The sequence below is a fragment of the Rhinoraja longicauda genome, chromosome 19 (genome assembly GCF_053455715.1).
Source record: "Rhinoraja longicauda isolate Sanriku21f chromosome 19, sRhiLon1.1, whole genome shotgun sequence".
Classification (NCBI taxonomy): Eukaryota; Metazoa; Chordata; class Chondrichthyes; order Rajiformes; family Arhynchobatidae; genus Rhinoraja; species Rhinoraja longicauda.
Genome location: NC_135971.1, coordinates 27,289,990 through 27,308,372, shown reverse-complemented (window position 1 = coordinate 27,308,372; position 18,383 = coordinate 27,289,990). Strand labels below are relative to the sequence as shown.

Genomic DNA, 18,383 nt, shown 5'->3' with positions numbered 1-18,383 from the left:
CTCAACCTTCTAAACTCCAGCGAGTACAGGCCCAGTGCTGACAAACGCTCATCATATGCTAACCCACTCATTCCTGGGATCATTCTGGTAAACCTCCTCCGTACCCTCTCCAGAGCCAGCACGTCCTTCCTCAGATATGGGGCCCATATATGCTCACAGTACTGCAAATGTGACCTGACCAGCGCCTTTTCCAGCCTCACAATTCCATCTTTTTGTATGTATTCCAAATCAGTTCTATTGTCCCCAGCTCAGTTTAGGATCCTCAATGATTAGAGGGCCTGTTGCACTTAGGCGATTTTAAGGCGACTGCCGGTGACTAGGCTGTCGCCAACAGTTCGCCGGGGTGTCGCGGACATGATCGTGAGGAGTCTTCCAAGTATTGTAGTGGATCTCAGCGAGTCACTGAGAAATCAACCGGAGTGAAATTTCTCGCTGACAGCTGGCTTGTCGCCAGGTATCGTAGCTTAATGCGGGCACTGTCGCATGCTGTCCACAGGTTTGCTAGGTTGTCTTAGATGCATTTAGAAGCACGTTATATTAAATTAAGTAAAGTCATTTGAAGATACCATAAAATATCATATCATATCATCATCATATCATATATATACAGCGCGGAAACAGGCCTTTTCGGCCCACCAAGTCCGCGCCGCCCAGCGATCCCCGCACACTAACACTATTAACACTATCCTACACACACTAGGGACAATTTTTACATTTACCCAGCCAATTAACCTACATACCTGTACGTCTTTGGAGTGTGGGAGGAAACCGAAGATCTCGGAGAAAACCCACGCAGGTCACGGGGAGAACGTATAAACTCCTTACAGTACAGCACCCGTAGTCAGGATCGAACCTGAGTCTCCGGCGCTGCATTCGGTGTAAAGCAGCAACTCTACCGCTGTGCTACCGTGCCGCCCTTGTGTTTAACCAATTTATTTACCGTCAAGACATTTGACAGGTAGAGTGGAGGCGACAGTTTGACGGTCAGGTAAACGTGGGAATTTTCGCATTGTTTATGGCCATCAGCGATTACATTTAAAGTAGGCTCCCAACCCAGATATGCATCCCAGAAACCAGATATGCATCTCCCGTACATTTTCAAAGAAAGCCCACACACTTTTCACAAAAATCCATTTTACCACTTTTAAAATTAAATGTCTTAATACTGCTATTAGTAAACTGGAAGTCAATCCAGTTTATGCCTTGTTACCGTGAAGCTTGGTTTTCAAGTAACCCGGGCAAGATGTTATATTTCAAAACACTTAAAGTACTTAACGACTTGTCAGTGATTTCAGCGAAAATTAGGACACCGGAGAAGCATTGACAGCGTGGGAATTTCACGATGTTTCCGAAGACGGTGTAATCTCGACGTGACTCGGCATTGTTGTGGTCATTGTCGTTCGATAAAGGGAAATTTCGGCGATCTGCTACGACTTTGACAGTCGCCAGCAGTCGCCTAAACAATCGCCTGAGTGGGACAGGCCCTTATTTTTGCATTAGTTCTCTCTGCCATGGAATCTAAACACTGATGAATCTATTTATTTCTTCTCCAAAATATCCTTACGTTCCTCTCACTATGTTGGCACCATTCCTCATCGTGCTTTCCCAGTGCATTAGCTCTTGGGTCAAACATATTACAAACTGCTCATCTTTCTTATAATTTTCAGATTTTCGTATCATAATTGTTCACAGACTTCGATCACCTCAGTTGGGCCCTGTGCAGTTTAGTTTAATTTCATTTTAGAGATACAGCGCGGAAACAGGCCCTTCGGCCCACCGAGTCCGTACCGACCAGTGTTCCTTGCACACTAACATGGTCCTGCACACATTAGGGACAATTTACATTTATACCAAGTTAACTAACCTACAATCCTGTAGCTCTTTGGAGTGTGGCAGCAAACCGACGATCTGGAAGGAGCTGTACCCACTGCACCACCCACTCTACCCTTATTGTATGCGGCTTATTTACACCTGTCTTTCTCCTCCTCCACTCAGGTGAATATTGGGTCGACCCCAACCAGGGCTGTGCGGCTGATGCCTTCAAGGTTTACTGTAACTTCACCGCCGGAGGAGAGACATGCATCTTCCCAGACAGAAAATCCTCAGGGGTGAGTGGAGAGACGGGATGGTCTGGGGCAATCCTTGGCATCAGTTTCAGTTGCAGTTTAGAAACATAGAAACATAGAAAACAAGTGCAGGAGTAGGCCATTCGGCCTTTCAAACCAGCACCGCCATTCAATATGATCATGGCTGATCATCCTAAATCAGTACCCATTCCTGCGTTCTCCTCATATCCCTAGATTCCGTTAGACTTAAGAGCTATATCTAACTCTCTCTTGTAAACATCCAGTGAATTGGCCTCCACTGCCTTCTGTGTCAGAGAATTCCACAGATTCACAACTTTCTGGGTGAAAAAGCTTTTCCTCATCTCAGTTTTAAATGGCCTCCCCTTTATTCTTAAACTGTGACCCCTGGTTCTGGACTCCTCCAACATCAGGAACATTTTTCGTGCATCAAGCCTGTCCAATCCCTTAAGAATTTTATATGTTTCTATGTTTCTATATGTTTCTATAAGACCCTATAAGTTTAGTTTAGTATCACCTGTAAGGAGGTACAGTGAAAAGCTTTCTATAAGAAAATAACTGCAGATGCTGGTACAAATCGATTTATTCACAAAATGCTGGAGTAACTCAGCAGGTCAGGCAGCATCTCGGGAGAGAAGGAATGGGTGACGTTTCGGGTCGAGACCCTTCTACAGACTGAAGAAGGGTCTCGACCCGAAACATCACCCATTCCTTCTCTCCCGAGGTGCTGCCTGACCTGCTGAGTTACTCCAGCATTTTGTGAATAAGTGAAAAGCTTTCGTTGCGTGCTACTCAGTTAGCGGGAAGACAATACATGATTGCAATCGAGCCATTTACAGTCTATAGATGCATGGTAAGGGAATAATGTTCCGTAGAAGGCAAAGACAGGAAAGTCCAATCAAGGATAGGCCGAAGGTCATCACAGAGGTAGATGATAATTCAGGACTGCTTTCTGGTTGGGGTAGGATGGTTCAGTTGCCTGATAACAGCTGGGAAGAAACTGTCCCTGAATCTGGAGGTGTGTGTTTTCATGCTTCTGTACCTCTTGCCTGATGGGAGAGGGGGAGAAGATGGAGTGGCCGGGGTGAGACTGGTCCTTGATTATGCTGCTGGCCTTGCCCTCACTACATGCACACACGTGAGAAGCTCCAGAACAAGGCGTGTGGAGGGGGGGGGGGGGGGGGTCACTGTGGACAATGAGGGACCCGATGTGGGGGAGCTACCGAGAGAACAAAGAGGGCCAGGAAAGCACAGTGGGCAGCCAACAGCTTCCCTGCCTCACAGCCCCAGAGACCCAGTGGATCCTGACCTCCAGAGCTCTCTGTGGTGAGTTTGCAGTATTCAGTTTAGTTTAGCTTAGAGATAAAGCGCCGAAACAGGCCCTTTGGCCCACCAAGCCCGTGCCAACCAGCGATCCCCGCACACTAACAGTTGCAGTCACAGTTTAGTTTATCATATCATATCATATCATATATATACAGCCGGAAACAGGCCTTTTCGGCCCTCCAAGTCCGTGCCGCCCAGTTTAGAGTGACGTGTACTGAGGTACAGTGAAGAGCTTTTGATGCGTGCTATCTAGTCAGCGGAGGGACTGTACACGATTACAATCGAGCCATTTACAGTGAATGGATGCAAGATAAAGTAAGAAATGTTGCTGAATGAGTAGAGATTTAAGAGTGTGAAGCGATTGTAATATGGGATTGTAGATCTGCTTATGGAGCCAGCACACAAATACTCGCCTGGGTTGGGCGCCATCTTGAAATCCAACACACAATGTTACCAAACCAATTACCTTACAATTATTTTATTCACAAAATGCTGGAGTAACTCAGCAGGTCAGGCAGCATCTCGGGAGAGAAGGAATGGGTGACGTTTCGGGTCGAGACCCTTCTTCAGACTGATGTCAAGGGGGCGGGACAAAGGAAGGATATAGGTGGAGACAGGAAGATAGAGGGAGATCTGGGAAGGAGGAGGGGAAGGGAGGGACAGAGGAGCTATCTGAAGTTGGAGAAGTCGATGTTCATACCACCGGGCTGCAAACTGCCCAGGCGAAATATGAGGTGCTGCTCCTCCAATTTCCGGCGGGCCTCACTATGGCACTGGAGGAGGCCCATGACAGAGACCTTACAATTATGTACGGTTTTGGAGTGTGGGAGGAAACCGGAGCACCCGGGGAAAACCCAAGTGGCCACGGGGAGAACGTTTATACTCCGTACAGGCAGGACCCATTGTCAGGATGGAACCCGGGTCTCTTGCACTGCAAGGCAGCAACTCTACCTCTGCACCACCGTGCCCAGGACAATAGACAATAGACAATAGGTGCAGGAGGAGGCCATTCGGCCCTTCGAGCCTGTACGCACCGCCATTCAATGTGATCACGGCTGATCATTCTCAATCAGTACCCCGTTCCTGCCTTCTCCCCATACCCCCTGACTCCGCTATCCTTAAGAGCTCTATCTAGCTCTCTCTTGAATGCATTCAGAGAATTGGCCTCCACTGCCTTCTGAGGCAGAGAATTCCACAGATTCACAACTCTCTGACTGAAAAAGTTTTTCCTCATCTCCGTTCTAAATGGCCGACCCCTTATTCTTAAACTATGGCCCCTGGTTCTGGGCTCCCCCAACATTGGGAACATGTTTCCTGCCTCTAACGTGTCCAACCCCTTAATAATCTTATACGTTTCGATAAGATCTCCTCTCATCCTTCTAATGCTCATCCAGGAGCATTGGGCGTGCCAGTTTCCTCCTACATACAGATGGCCAATGGATTTATGAAGTATTCAATGTGGTCCCCAATGGCCCCTCTTTGTTCATGGGGGCCCCCTCTTTGTACTCTCGGTCCCTCTTTAGTCTGAGGGTGTTGAATCTACAGTATTTCATCGCCACAGACGGCTGTGGAGGCCAAGTCAGCGGATATTTTTAAGGCAGAGATAGATAGATTCCTGATTAGTACAGGTGTCAGGGGTTACGGAGAGAAGGCAGGAGAATGGGGTCAGGAGGGAGAGATAGATCAGCCATGATTGAATGGCGGAGTAGATTTGCTGGGCCGAATAGCCTAACTCTGCTCCTATCACTTATGACCTTATGGATCAGTTTGTTAATTATCCCCGGTATATTTCCCCTGGTAGGCACTAAAATGCTGGAGTAACTCAGCGGGACAGGCAGCATCTCTGGAGAGAAGGAATGGGCGACGTTTCGGGTCGAGACCCTTAGACAATAGACAATAGACAATAGGTGCAGGAGGAGGCCATTCGGCCCTTTGAGCCAGCACCGCCATTCAATGTGATCATGGCTGATCATTCTTAATTCGTACCCCGTTCCTGCCTTCTCCCCTTCCCCCCTGACTCCGCTATCCTTAAGAGCTCTATCTAGCTCTCTCTTTTTGTGTCTATCTTTGGTTTAAACGAGCATCTGCAGTTCCTTCCGACACATTTCCCCTGGTGTTTCAATGAGTCGTGGAGTCAGGAGGGAGTTGAAGGGAATGTGGGAATCGTGTGGTGTAATGTGAGCATAGCTGATGGCATGGACTTGGTGACCTGTTTCTGCACTGAATCTCTACAATTCTATGTTCTTGCCACATTGGCCTTCACCGGTCAGAGTATTGAGTATAGAAGTTAGGAGGTCATGTTGCAATTTTATAGGACGTCGGTGAGGCCACATTTAGTATTCTGATCATTTCTGGGCACCATTTTATAGGAAAGATATTGTCAAGCTTGAAAGAGTTCAGAGAAGATTCACGAGGATGTTGCCAGGACTAGAGGGTCTGAGCTACAGGGAGAGGTTGAGTAGGCTGGGTTTGTATTCCTTGGAGCACACAGGAAGATTAGGGGTGAAACATAGAAACATAGAAACATAGAAAATAGGTGTAGGAGTAGGCCATTCAGCCCTTTGAGCCTGCACCGCCATTCAATATGATCATGGCTGATCATCCAAGTCAGTATCCTGTACCTGCCTTCTCTCCATACCTCCTGATCTCTTTAGGCACAAGGGCCACAACTAACTCCCTCTTAAATATAGCCAATGAACTGGCCTCAACTACCTTCTGTGGCAGAGAATTCCACAGATTCACCACTCTCTGTGTGAAAAAAAACTTTCTCATCTCGGTCCTAAAAGACTTCCCCCTTATTCTTAAACTGTGACCCCTTGTTCTGGACTTCCCCAACATCGGGAACAATCTTCCTGCATCTAGCCTGTCCAACCCCTTAAGAATTTTGTAAGTTTCTATAAGATCCCCCCTCAATCTTCTAAATTCCAGCGAGTGATCTTATAGAGGTGTACAAAATCATGAGAGGAATAAATTAGGTAGATGTACAGGGTCTCTTGCCCAGAGTACGGGAATCGAGGACCAGAGGACACAGGTTCAAGGTGAAGGGGAAAAGATTTAATAGGAATCTGAGGGGTAACTTTTTCACACAAAGGGTGGTGGGTGTATGGAACAAGCCGCCAGAGGAGGTAGTTGAGGCTAGGACTATCCCAACGTTTAAGAAACAGTTGGACAGGTACATGGATAGGACAGGTTTGGAGGGATATGGACCAAATGCAGGCAGGTGGGACTAATGTACAGTAGCTGGGACATGTTGGCCGGTGTGGGCAAGTTGGGCTGAAGGGCCTGTTTCCACACTGTATCTCTCTGTGACTCTAGTGTAGCTGGGACATGTTGGCCGGTGTGGGCAAGTTGGGCCGACAGGCCTGTTTCCACACTGTATCACTCTATGACTGTAAGTAGGGGCATGGAGGCAGGGAATGTCTGGGCTTGGGGGGAATGTGTCCAGATGTTGTGGGGCCTGCAGTGCCGGGGTGTGAGAGCGCTGACCTTCGGTATAGAGTGTAATGTGGGCAGTGACCTTATCTGATGGTGTGACCCACAGGTGAAGATGTCCTCGTGGAACAACGAGTACCCCGGCGCCTGGTTCAGTGAGTTCAAGCGAGGAGCGCAGGTAAGATTCAGGAACTGAACTCATCGCCACCGGTACTCTGGCTGAGTGGAACCAGCCGAGTGGGAGTGTGTGTGTGTGTGTGTGTGTGTGTGTGTGTGTGTGTGTGTGTGTGTGTGTGTGTGTGTGTATGTGTGTGTGTGTGTGTGTGCGCGTGCGTGTGAGTGTGTGTGTGCGTGCGTGTGTGTGTGAGTGTGTGTGTGTGCGTGTGTATGCGTGTGTGTGTGTGAGTGTGTGTGTGCGTGCGTGTGTGTGTGTGCGCATTTCTGTGTGTGTGAGTGTATTTCAGTATGTGTGTGTGTGTGTGCATATGTGTGGATGTGTGTATGTGTGGTTGTGTGTATGTGGTTGTGTATGCGGCTATGTGTTTATGTATATATAGTTGTGTTTACATGTGTATATGGTTATGTATACAGGTGTATGTGGTTGCGTGTATGCGTGTTTCTGTGTGTATGGTTGCGTGTACATGTGGTTGTGTGTCAATGCGGATGTATGTATATGTGGGTGTGTGTACATGTGATTGTGTGTTTGTGGATATGTGTTTGTGTGTATATGTTTGTGTCTGTGGTTGTATGTATGTTCGTTGGTGTATATATGGTTATGTATACATGTGTGTTTCTGTGTGCATGTGTTTATATAAGTATGTGCTTGTGTGTGTGTGTGTATTTCAGTGTGCATGTGTGAATGTGGTTGTGGTTTGCGTGCTTGTATGTCGTGTATGTATGCCTTGTGTGCATGTATGTGTGTGTTTGCATATATGTGTGTGCATTTGTATGCACGCGTCTGCTTGAGTGCATATGTTATACAGTCAACCACATATACACTCAGTCACAGACAAACACAAGTACACACTACCATAAATACACAAACGCACACACACAACCTCCTATGCACAAACACACAACTACAAACGATATAGAATAGTGAAAGGCGTGGATAGAGTGGATGTGGTGAAAAAAGTTTCCAGTAGTGGAAGAGTCTGGGACCAAAGGTCATAACCTCAGAATTTGTTCCTTTAAGAAGGAGATGCGGAGGAATTTCTTTAGTCAGAGGGTGATGAATCTGTGGAACTCTTAGCCATAGGAGGCTGTGGAGGCCGTCAGCAGATATTTTTAAGGCAAAGATAGAGCTAGATTGGTACAGGTGTTAGGGGTTATGGGGTTAGGAGGGAGAGATAGATCAGCCATGATTGAATGGCGGAGTAGACGTGTTGGGCCGAATGGCTCCTATCACATGAAAATATGACCTATAGGAGGTTTTTTCCTTGGAGCGCAAGAGGATGAGGAGTGATCTTACAAAGGTGTATAAGGTCATGAGTGGAACAGATAAGGTAAATGTACAGAGCAGGGGAATCAAGAACCAGAGGACTTAGGTTTGAGGTGAAAGATTTAATAGGAACCTTTTTACACATAGGGTGGTAGGTATATGGACCGAGCTGCCAGAGGAGGGTCTATCACAACGTTTTAAAAACTTTTTGACAGGTACATGGATAGGGTCGCTTTAGAGGGACATTGTCCAAACACAAGCCAGTGGGACTAGTGTAGATGGGGCATGTAGGTCAGCGTGGGCAAGTTGGGCTGAAAGGCCGGTTACCATTCTGCATGGCTCTATCACTCTTTGATGTATGAGGGTTTAGACCAAGTGTGGTAAATGGGATGAGTAGAGGTGGGTAGTACACATGGACATGTTGCGTTGAAGGATCTGTTTCTCTGCTGTAGGAATCTGTGACTCGATGAAGTAGTGGGCCACAGACCAAGCATGGGAAATGGGATGAGTGGAGGTAGATAGTCTACATGGACATGGTGTTCAGCTTCAGTTCAATTCAGTTTATTGTCACGTGTACCGGGGTAAAATGTAGAGCTTTTGTTGCGTGCTAACCAGCCTGCAGAAGGACGATAGGCAGTGGACAATAGAGGTACAGCAGGCAGTGAAGAAAGCCAATGGAATGTTGGCCTTCATAACAGGAGGAGTTGAGTATAGGAGCAAAGAGGTCCTTCTGCAGTTGTACAGGGCCCGAGTGAGACCGCACCTGGAGTACTGTGTGCAGTTTTGGTCTCCAAATTTGAGGAAGGATATTCTTGCTATTGAGGGAAGTTTACAAGGTTAATTCTCGGAATGGCGGGACTGTCATATGTTCAAAGACTGGAGCGACTAGGCTTGTATACACTGGAATTTAGAAGGATGAGAGGGGATCTTATCGAAACGTATAAGATTATTAAGTGGTTGGACACGTTAGAGGCAGGAAACATGTTCCCCATGTTGGGGGAGTCCAGAACAAGGGGCCACAGTTTGAGAATAAGGGGTAGGCCATTTAGAACGGAGATGAGGAAAAACTTTTTCAGTCAGAGAGTTGTGAATCTGTGGAATTCTCTGCCTCAGAAGGCAGTGGAGGCCAATTCTCTGAATGCATTCAAGAAAGAGCTAGATAGAGCTCTTCAAGATAGCAGAGTCAGGGGGTATGGGGAGAAGGCAGGAACGGGGTACTGATTGAGAATGATCAGCCATGATCACATTGAATGGCGGTGCGTACAGGCTCGAAGGGCCGAATGGCCTCCTCCTGCACCTATTGTCTATTGTCTATTGTCTATTGTATATTGTCTATTGTCTAATACATGATTACAATCGAACCATTCACAGTGTTTGGATACATGATAAGGGAATAACATTTAGTGCAGGTGAAGCCAATAAAGTCCGATTAAAGCTAGTCTGAGGGTCTCCAGTGAGGTAGCTAGTAGTTCAGCACTGCTCTCTGGTTGTGGTAGGATGGTTCAGTTGCTGGGAAGAAACTGTCCGTGAGTCTGGAGGTGTGCGTTTTCACTCTTCTATACCTTTTGCCCGATGGGAGAGGGGAGGCGGGGGTGGCCAAGATGCGACTCATCCTTGATTATGCTGCTGGCCTTGCCGAGGCAGCGTGGGGTGTCAATGGGAGGGAAGTCGGTTTGCGTGATGGTCTGGGCTGCGTCCACAATTTGCAATTCCGTGCGGCCTTGGATGGAGCTCATGGGCTGTTACCGTGCTGCAGGATTCTGAGTCGGGAACATCACGTACGACCGTTATTGCAATCGCAGCTTGGAAGAGGATTTGTGCCAGTTTGGGCTGCTGTCTCATGCTTCGTTGCCTGAGGGGGGGCTTTGGGGGAGTCCCGTGGTGCGCTCTAAACGCAACCCCTTGTCTCCCTTGCAGTTGTCCTACGTGGACTCGGACAATAACCCCATCGCTGTGGTGCAGATGACCTTCCTGCGGTTACTGAGTGTGGCGGCACGCCAGAACTTCACCTACCACTGCCACCGCTCGGTCGCCTGGCACCACATGGCAGCCGACAACTACAACAAGGCCATGCGCTTCCTGGGAGCCAACGATGAGGAGATGTCCTTCGATAACAACCCATACATCAAGGCCATCGTGGATGGCTGTGCAGTAAGTCCGAGTCCTCCACCTTACCCACCTGATGCCAATGGGGATACTTTATTGTCCAACATACCCAAGCAATATATCTCTCGTTTCCCTTATCCCTAACCTGTCTGAAGACCCGAAACCTCACCCATTCTCCTCTCCAAAGATGCTGCCTGTCCCGCTGAGTTACTCCAGCATTTTGTGCCTATCTTTGGTTTAAACCAGCATCTGCAGTTCCTTCTTACATGCAAAGTAACCAAAGGGTCCGACAAAGTAATAAAACGATTCAATATAACCCTGTTACAGGGACCCACCCCACTCTGTACATATAAAAAATGAACTTAGAGTCATAGAGTGATACAGTGTGGAAACAGGCCCTTCAGCCCAACTTACCCACACCGGCCAACATGTCCCAGCTACACTAGTCATAGAGTGATACAGTGTGGAAACAGGCCCTTCAGCCCAACTTGCCCACACCGGCTAACATGTCCCAGTCACACTAGCCCCACCTGCCTGCGTAAAGGTCATATCCCTCCAAACCTGTCCTATCCATGTACCTGTCTGTTTCTTAAGCGTTGGGATAGTCCCAGCCTCAACTACCTCCTCTGGCAGCTTGTTCCATAAACACCCACCACCCTTTGTGAGAAAAAGTTACCCCTCAGACTCCTATTAAATCTTTCCCCTTCACATTAAACCTGTGTCTTATCGTCCCTGTTTCACCTACTCTTGGCAAGAGATTCTGAATCTACTTGATCTATTCCTCTCATGAATCTATACACCTCTATAAGGTCACCCCCTCATCCTCCTGCGCTCCAAGGAAGAGTCCCAGCCTAATCAAACTCTCCCGAAAGGTCAGTCCCTTTAGTCCTGGCAACATCCTCATAAATCTTATCAGCATGCTTTCCAGCTTGACATCTTTCCTATATCCTGGTGCCCAGAACTGAACACTATTCTCTAAATGCGGCCTCACCAACGTCTTACATAACTGAAACATGACCTCCCAACTTCTATATTCAACTTGACCAGCACCTCTCCTTTAAACATTCCCCCTCTGATGTTAAAGCCATGCCGTTTTGTCTCTGACAGTTCCATCCTGGAAAATAGCTGCTGAATGTCTACCCTATCTGTGCCTTTCCGCCTCTCATCATTTTATTTACTTCTATCAGTTCCATTCAATATTCAATGTTCCAGAGAAAACAATGCAAGTTAGGTTGAAAGACTGGAGCGACCGGGCTTGTATACACTGGAATTTAGAAGGATGAGAGGGGATCTTATTGAAACATATAAGATTATCAAGGGATTAGACGCGCTAGAGGCAGGGAACATGTTCCCAATGTTGGGGGAGTCCAGAACCAGGGGCCACAGTTTAAGAATAAGGGGTAGGCCATTTAGAACTGAGATGAGGAAAATCTTTTTCAGTCAGAGAGTTGTGAATCTGTGGAATTCTCTGCCTCAGAAGGCAGTGGAGGCCAATTCACTGAATGCATTCAAGAGAGAGCTCTTAAGGATAGCGGAGTCAGGGAGTATGGGGAGAAGGCAGGAACGGGGTACTGATTGAGAATGATCAGCCATGATCACATTGAATGGCGGTGCTGGCTCGAGGGGGTGAATGGCCTCCTCCTGCACCTATTGTCTATTATCTATTATAAGTCTGTCCATCCTCTCCTGATAGTGAATACCCTCTATTCCGGACAGCATCCTGATAAATCTCTGCTTCACCCACTCCAAAGCCTCCCACATGGGTTTGTAACAGAGGACAGTACACCACAGGAACGGGACCACAATGTGGAAGATGAAGACAAGATAAACTAATCTCCAGTCCCTGTATCTCCATTCCTCACATATCAGTGTACCTAACCCTACTGCATATCCTTGTGTCTGTTCCTACTGCACATCCATCTGCCTATTCCTACTGAAGATAGACACAAATGCTGGAGTAACTCAGTGGGACAGGCAGAATATCTGGAGAGAAGGAATGAGTGACATTTCGGGTCGAGGCCCTTCTTATGACTGAAAGTCACGGGAAAGTGAAAGGAGAGATATAGACGACGATGGGAAGAGATACAGAAGAACGAGTGAAAGATGTGCAAAAAAGTAACGATGATAAAGGAAAGAGGCAACACCTGTTTGTTGGGTGAGAACGAGAAGCTGGTGCGACTTGGGTGGGGGAGGGATGGAGAGAGAGGGGATGCTGGGGTTACTTGAAGTTAGAGAAATCAAAGATCACGCAGCTGGGTTGTAAGCTGCCCAAGCAAAGTCTCAGATGCTGTTGCTGGTGCTTTGCTCTGAATTAAGGTGTGTCTCTTTCTTCCCTTCTTCCAGCTGAGGAAAGGCAGTGACAAGACAGTTCTGGAGATCAACACTCCGCAGGTCGAACAGATGCCCTTCGTGGACGTGCTGTTCACCGACTTCGCCGAGCCCAACCAGAAGTTTGGCTTCGATGTGGGACCTGTTTGTTTCCAGGGCTAAAACTCAGCCGCCCAATGCCCCCCCCCCACACTCAACCCCAACCACCATGACTAGTGTCACTATCGCCCGCTGACTCCCCCACCCCCACCCTCCCTCCTCTCAGCCCTGTTCGCCCGAGCAACGACTCGAGAGAGAGAGAGAGAGACGGACTTCCTCCCAAGGCTCGCTTTGCTCACCTTACAGAAGACCAGAAGAACAGTTACTTACGTGAAGCAAAGCGCAACAAGGCAAAGATGACCTGTTGTACCATCAAGTGCATCACCCTCCCCTCATCCTGCATCACCTTCACGACCAGTTCCCCTCTGGAGGTAGTGGCCTGGTTTGTCGCTGAGTGTTATATTTTTATTAAGGAAAGCAGCCAGAGAGAAATATTTCTTTTTTTTAATTAAAAATGTTCTCCATAGATTGTAATATAAAAAAAAACCACAGCAGAAAAGAGAGAGACGATATTATTTAATTCGTTCACCTGCCATAAAATTGAACCAAACAGCAAATAAAAGAATAATTAAGTCTGTGAAGCTTTACTAGTAAATATGGTGCTCCAAAATTGTATTTACTCTCCTTTTTTAAAAAATGAAAAGGTGCTCAGAGTGTTATTATATGTTTGTAAGTATTTTTTATTTCTAATGTAAAATATATCTATAAATTGCTGCTTGTCGTGTTAATTTTCTGTATAGGAAGGTGGCTGGTGCCTTCTCTCTCTCTCTGTTTCTCGCGATCATCTGCTTCCTTCTCTCTTTCCATTGACGCACTCTCACTGCTGCATGCTCTCCCTCCATCCTGAAGTCACCTTCCCTCCCTCCCTCCCTCCCTCTCTCCCTCTCCCTCTCCCTCACCTGCTCCCGCTCCCGCCCCTCCTCTCGCCCACCCTTCTTCTCCTCTCTGGCATTTTTAGTTCTTTGCACAACCCCGCATTTACAGAATCCAGATCCTTGGCCACTGTTGCGGATCTGCATGCAATGTCCCCCCACCCCCCTCCTCTCCCCTCCCCTGCCTGCCCGTCCCCCCGAGGTTATCTGTAGTTTGTTGCGTGTCAGGGCTCTCACTGTACTGTACTGTTTCTGTCTCAGTGAAGCGAATCTTTGAATAGATGGAAAATCACCAACTTCGCACTGCCTGCCTCTCTTTCTTTGTCAGTTTTCGTTTGTTATTTCCAAGCAGTGGAGGTGAAAAGCGGTAGAGTTGCTGCCTCGCAGCGCCAGAGACCCAGGTGCAATCCTGACTGCGGGTGCTGTCCGTGACCGCGTGGGATTTCTCCGAGATCTTCAGTTTCCTCCCGCACTCCAGGCTAATTGGCTTGTCATAAATGTAAACTGTCCCTGGCGTGTGCGGGATAGTGCTAGTGTACAGTGTGATCGCTGGTGGGCACGGACTCGGTTGGCCGAAGGTCCTGTTTCCGCGCTGTATCTCTAAACCAAACTGCAGATGGTGGAAACCTGAAATTTAAACAAAATGAAACTGCTGGAAAGACTCGGTAGGTCAGGCAGCATCTGCGGCGAGAAAGAGCAATCAGCATCTTGGGTCTGTGACTTTGGCCGGATCAGAATGTAGGATCACAGACACAAAACGTTACCTCTGTTCAGCTTTCCACAGATGCTGCCTGATCTGCCGAGTTTTACCTCTATTTTCTGTTTTCAGTATCATGTTTCGATCTCCCTGTAATATAGAAACATAGAAAACAGGTGCAGGAGAAGACCATTCGGCCGTTCGAGCCAGCACCGCCATTCAATATGATCATGGCTGATCATCCAAAATCAGTACCCTGTTCCTGCTTTCCCCCATATCCCTTGTTTCCGTTAGTCCGAAGAGCTAGTTCTAGCTCTCTCTTGAATACATCCAATGAATTGGCCTCCACTGCCTTCTGCGGCAAAGAATTCCACAGATTCACAACTCTCTGGGTGAAAAAGTTTTTCCTCATCTCAGTCCTAAATGGCCTCGCCCTTATTCTTAAACTGTGACCCCTGGTTCTGGACTCCCCAACATCGGGAACAACTTTCTTGCATCAAGCCTGCCCAATCCCTTGGGAATTTTCTATGTTTCTGTAGATCCTATTAATCAATACTAGTAAACATTTATGCCATCATACTGCAGGGCGCAGATCTGTGTGTAAACCAGCCACGCTTACCTTTTTAACCAGACAACATTGGCAACACTGCAGGAGTAATGAACCTACATTGGGTTGACTTGTGGACTGAACAGGTGCAATACAAATAACTTCCTTCTTCCACCAGTTCACAACACTTTCTTTAGATTATTTTTTGGCGTTTATGTCTCCTGCGTCTTTAGAAATAAGACTAATTTATTGAATGTTTCTTTCAACTGTTATGCATTAAAAAATAATTATATATGCAGTAATAAATAAAGGCATGATTTCTCCCTGCAGATTTAAAACAAGAGAGTTCTTCTTGCTAGATGTGCTGGACAGGGTAGATGTTTTAAGGGACACTTTCCTCCCCTGGAAGGTGCCTTTTTATTCTCTCTCTGACCCGCTGTGCCCGATTAGGATTTAAGTGGCTCACAATAATTTCCGTGCTGCTGTTTAATCATAAGGTTATTAGGTCATAAGGAGTAGGGGCAGAATTAGGCCATTCGCCCATCAAGTCAACTCCGCCATTCAATCATCTCTTCCTCCTAATCCCATTCTCCTGCCTTCTCCCCGTAACCTCTGACACCCGTACTAATCAAGAATAAATCGATCTCTGCCCTAAATATATCCACTGATGGCCTCCACAGCATTCTGTGGCAAAGAATTCCACAGATTCACCACCCTCTGACTAAAGAAATTTCTCCTTGTCTCCTTCCGAAAAGAACGTCCTTTAATACTGAGGCTGTGCCCTCTGGTCCTAGACTCTCCCACTAGTGGAAACATCCTCTCCACATCCACTCTATCCGAGCCTTTCACTGTTCCGTATGTTTCAATGAGGTCTCCCCTCATTCTTCTAAACACCAGCGAGTGAAGGCTCAGTGCCAAGGTTAACCTATTAATTCCTGATCGTTCTTGTAAACCGCCAGGATCGTTCTTGTAAACATCCTCTGGGCCCTCTCCAGAGCCAGCACATCCTTCCTCAGATATGGGGCCCCAAGATTATTTAGATTGAGAGCTTGTATTGTTTGAGAGATGGAGTTAGGGACCAGAATGGATCCAGAGGTAAACTGCCCTTGGATTGTCAGCCAACATAGGAAGTTCAGTTCAATTCAGTTTAGTTTATTGTCATGTGTTACCGAGGTACAGTGAAAAGCTTTTGTTGCGTGCTATGCATTCAGCAGAAATACAAGACATGATTACAATCGAGCCATTTATTGTGTATAGATACATGATAAGGGAATAACATTTAGTGCAAGGTAAAGCCAGCAAAATCTGATCAAGGGTTAAAATAGAAGCATAGAAAATAGGTACAGGAGTAGGCCATTCAGCCCTTTGAGCCAGCACCGCCATTCAATATGAAAATGGATGATCACCCAAACTCAGTACCTACTTTCTTTGCATATCCCTTGATTCCGTTAGCCCTAAGAGCTATATCTAACTCTCTTGGCATTGCAAAGGGACGTGGGAGTGCTGCTGCAGTATTCCCAAGAGGTTCATCTCCACGTCCAATCGGTAATAAATAAATCAAACACAATGCTTGCATTTATTTCACGAGGGATTGTATACAAAAACAGAGATGCAATGCTGCTGTAAAAAGGCGCTGGTCAGGCCGCATTTGGAATATTGTGAGCAATTGTGGGCACCATATCTGAGTATGTGTTGGCTCGGATATAAACCAGAGGAGGTTTACGAGAATGATACCAGGAATGAGTGGGCTAACATATGATGAGCGTTTGTCGGCACTGGGCCTGTACTCGCTGGAGTTTAGAAGAACGAGGGGGAACCTCATTGAAACTTACAGAACAGACAAAGGCCTGGATTTAGAGGATGTGGAGAGGATGTTTCCACTAATGGGAGAGACTAGGACCAGAGCCTCAGATTTAAAGGACATTCCTTTAGGAAGGAAATGAGGCGGAAATTCTTTAGTCAGAGGGTGGTGAATCTGTGGAATTCTTTGCCACAGAAGGCTGTGGAGGCCGTCATTGGATATTTTTAAGGCAGTGATAAATAGATTCTTGATTAGTGTGGGTGTCAGAGGTTGTGGGGAGAAGGCAGGAGAAAGGGGTTTGGAGGGAGAGATAGATCAGCCATGATTGAATGGAGTAGACCTGGTGGGCCGAATGGCCTAATTCTGCTCCTATCAATTATGATCTTCTGACCTTATAAGGGTCATCAATGGGGTAGATAGTAGTTCAGGACTGCTCTCTGGTTGTGGTACGAGGGTGCATTTGCCTGATAACAGCTGGGAAGAAACTTTGTCTGAATCTGGAGGCGTGCATTTTCACATTTCTACCTTTTGCCTGATGGGACTGGGGAGAAGAGGGAGCGGCCAGGCTGCATCTCATCCTTGATTATGCTGCTGGCCTTGCCGGGGCAGCGTGAGGTATAAATTGAATTAATAGAAGGGAGGCTAGTTTATGTGACAGTCTGGGCTGTGTCCGCAATTCGCTGCAATTTCTTGCGGTCTTGGATGGTGCCGTTCCCAAACTAAGCTGTGTGATGCATCCCGATAAAATGCTTTCTATAATGGATCTGTAGAAGTTAGAGTCACAGAGTGATACAGTTTGGAAACAGGCCCTTCGGCCTAACTTGCCCACACCGGCCAACATGTCCCAGCTACACTAGTCACACTTGCCTGCACTTGGTCCATATCCCTCCAAACCTGTCCTATCCATGTACCTGCCTAATTGTTTCTTAAACGATGGGATTGTCCCAGCCTCAACTACCTCCTGTGGCAGAATGATCCATACACCCACCACCCTTTGTGTGAAAGACTCACCCCTCGGATTCCTATAAAATCTTCTCCCCTTCACCTTTAACCTATGTCCTCTAGTCCTCGATTCCCCTACTTTGGGTATCTCCCCGATCTATTCCTCTCGTGATTCTGCGTACCTCTGTTAGATCACCCCTCATCCTCCTGTGCTCCATGGAATAGAAACCCAGCCTACTCAACCTCTCCCTATAGCTCACACCCTCTAGTCCTGGCAACATCCTCATCAATATTTTCTGAACCCTTTCAAGCTTGACAATATCTTTCCTACAACACGGTGCCCAGAACTGAACGCAATAGTCTAAATGCGGCCTCACCAACGTCTTATACAACTGCAACATGCCATTCCAACTTCTATACAATACTCTGACTGATGAAGGCCAAAGCGCCAAAAGCCTTTTTGACCACCTTATCTACCTGCGACTCGACCTTCAAGGAACCATGCACCTGTACTCCTAGATCTCTCTGCTCTACAATACTACCCAGAGGCCGACCATTTACTGTGTAGGTCCTGCCCTTGTTCGACATCCCAAAATGCAACACCTCACATTTCTCTGTATTAATTTCCATAAACCATTCCTCCGCCCACCTGGCCAATCGATCCAGATCCTACTACAATCGCTCACAACCATGTTCACTATCTGCAAA

At 47.1% G+C, this 18,383-nt stretch overlaps 1 protein-coding gene across 1 annotated transcript in view; it reads left to right on the top strand.

The window, feature by feature from the left end:
- LOC144602743 (uncharacterized) overlaps positions 1–13,912 on the top strand; it is an 85,326-nt gene extending 71,414 nt beyond the window's left edge. Inside the window, exons 28-31 of the mRNA XM_078415881.1 lie at positions 1,996–2,108; positions 6,952–7,020; positions 10,201–10,434; positions 12,733–13,912. Coding sequence (XP_078272007.1) covers positions 1,996–2,108; positions 6,952–7,020; positions 10,201–10,434; positions 12,733–12,879 — 563 coding nt within the window. The 3' untranslated portion in view covers positions 12,880–13,912. The remainder of the gene's footprint in view (positions 1–1,995; positions 2,109–6,951; positions 7,021–10,200; positions 10,435–12,732) is intronic.
- The last annotated feature ends 4,471 nt before the right edge of the window (positions 13,913–18,383 follow it).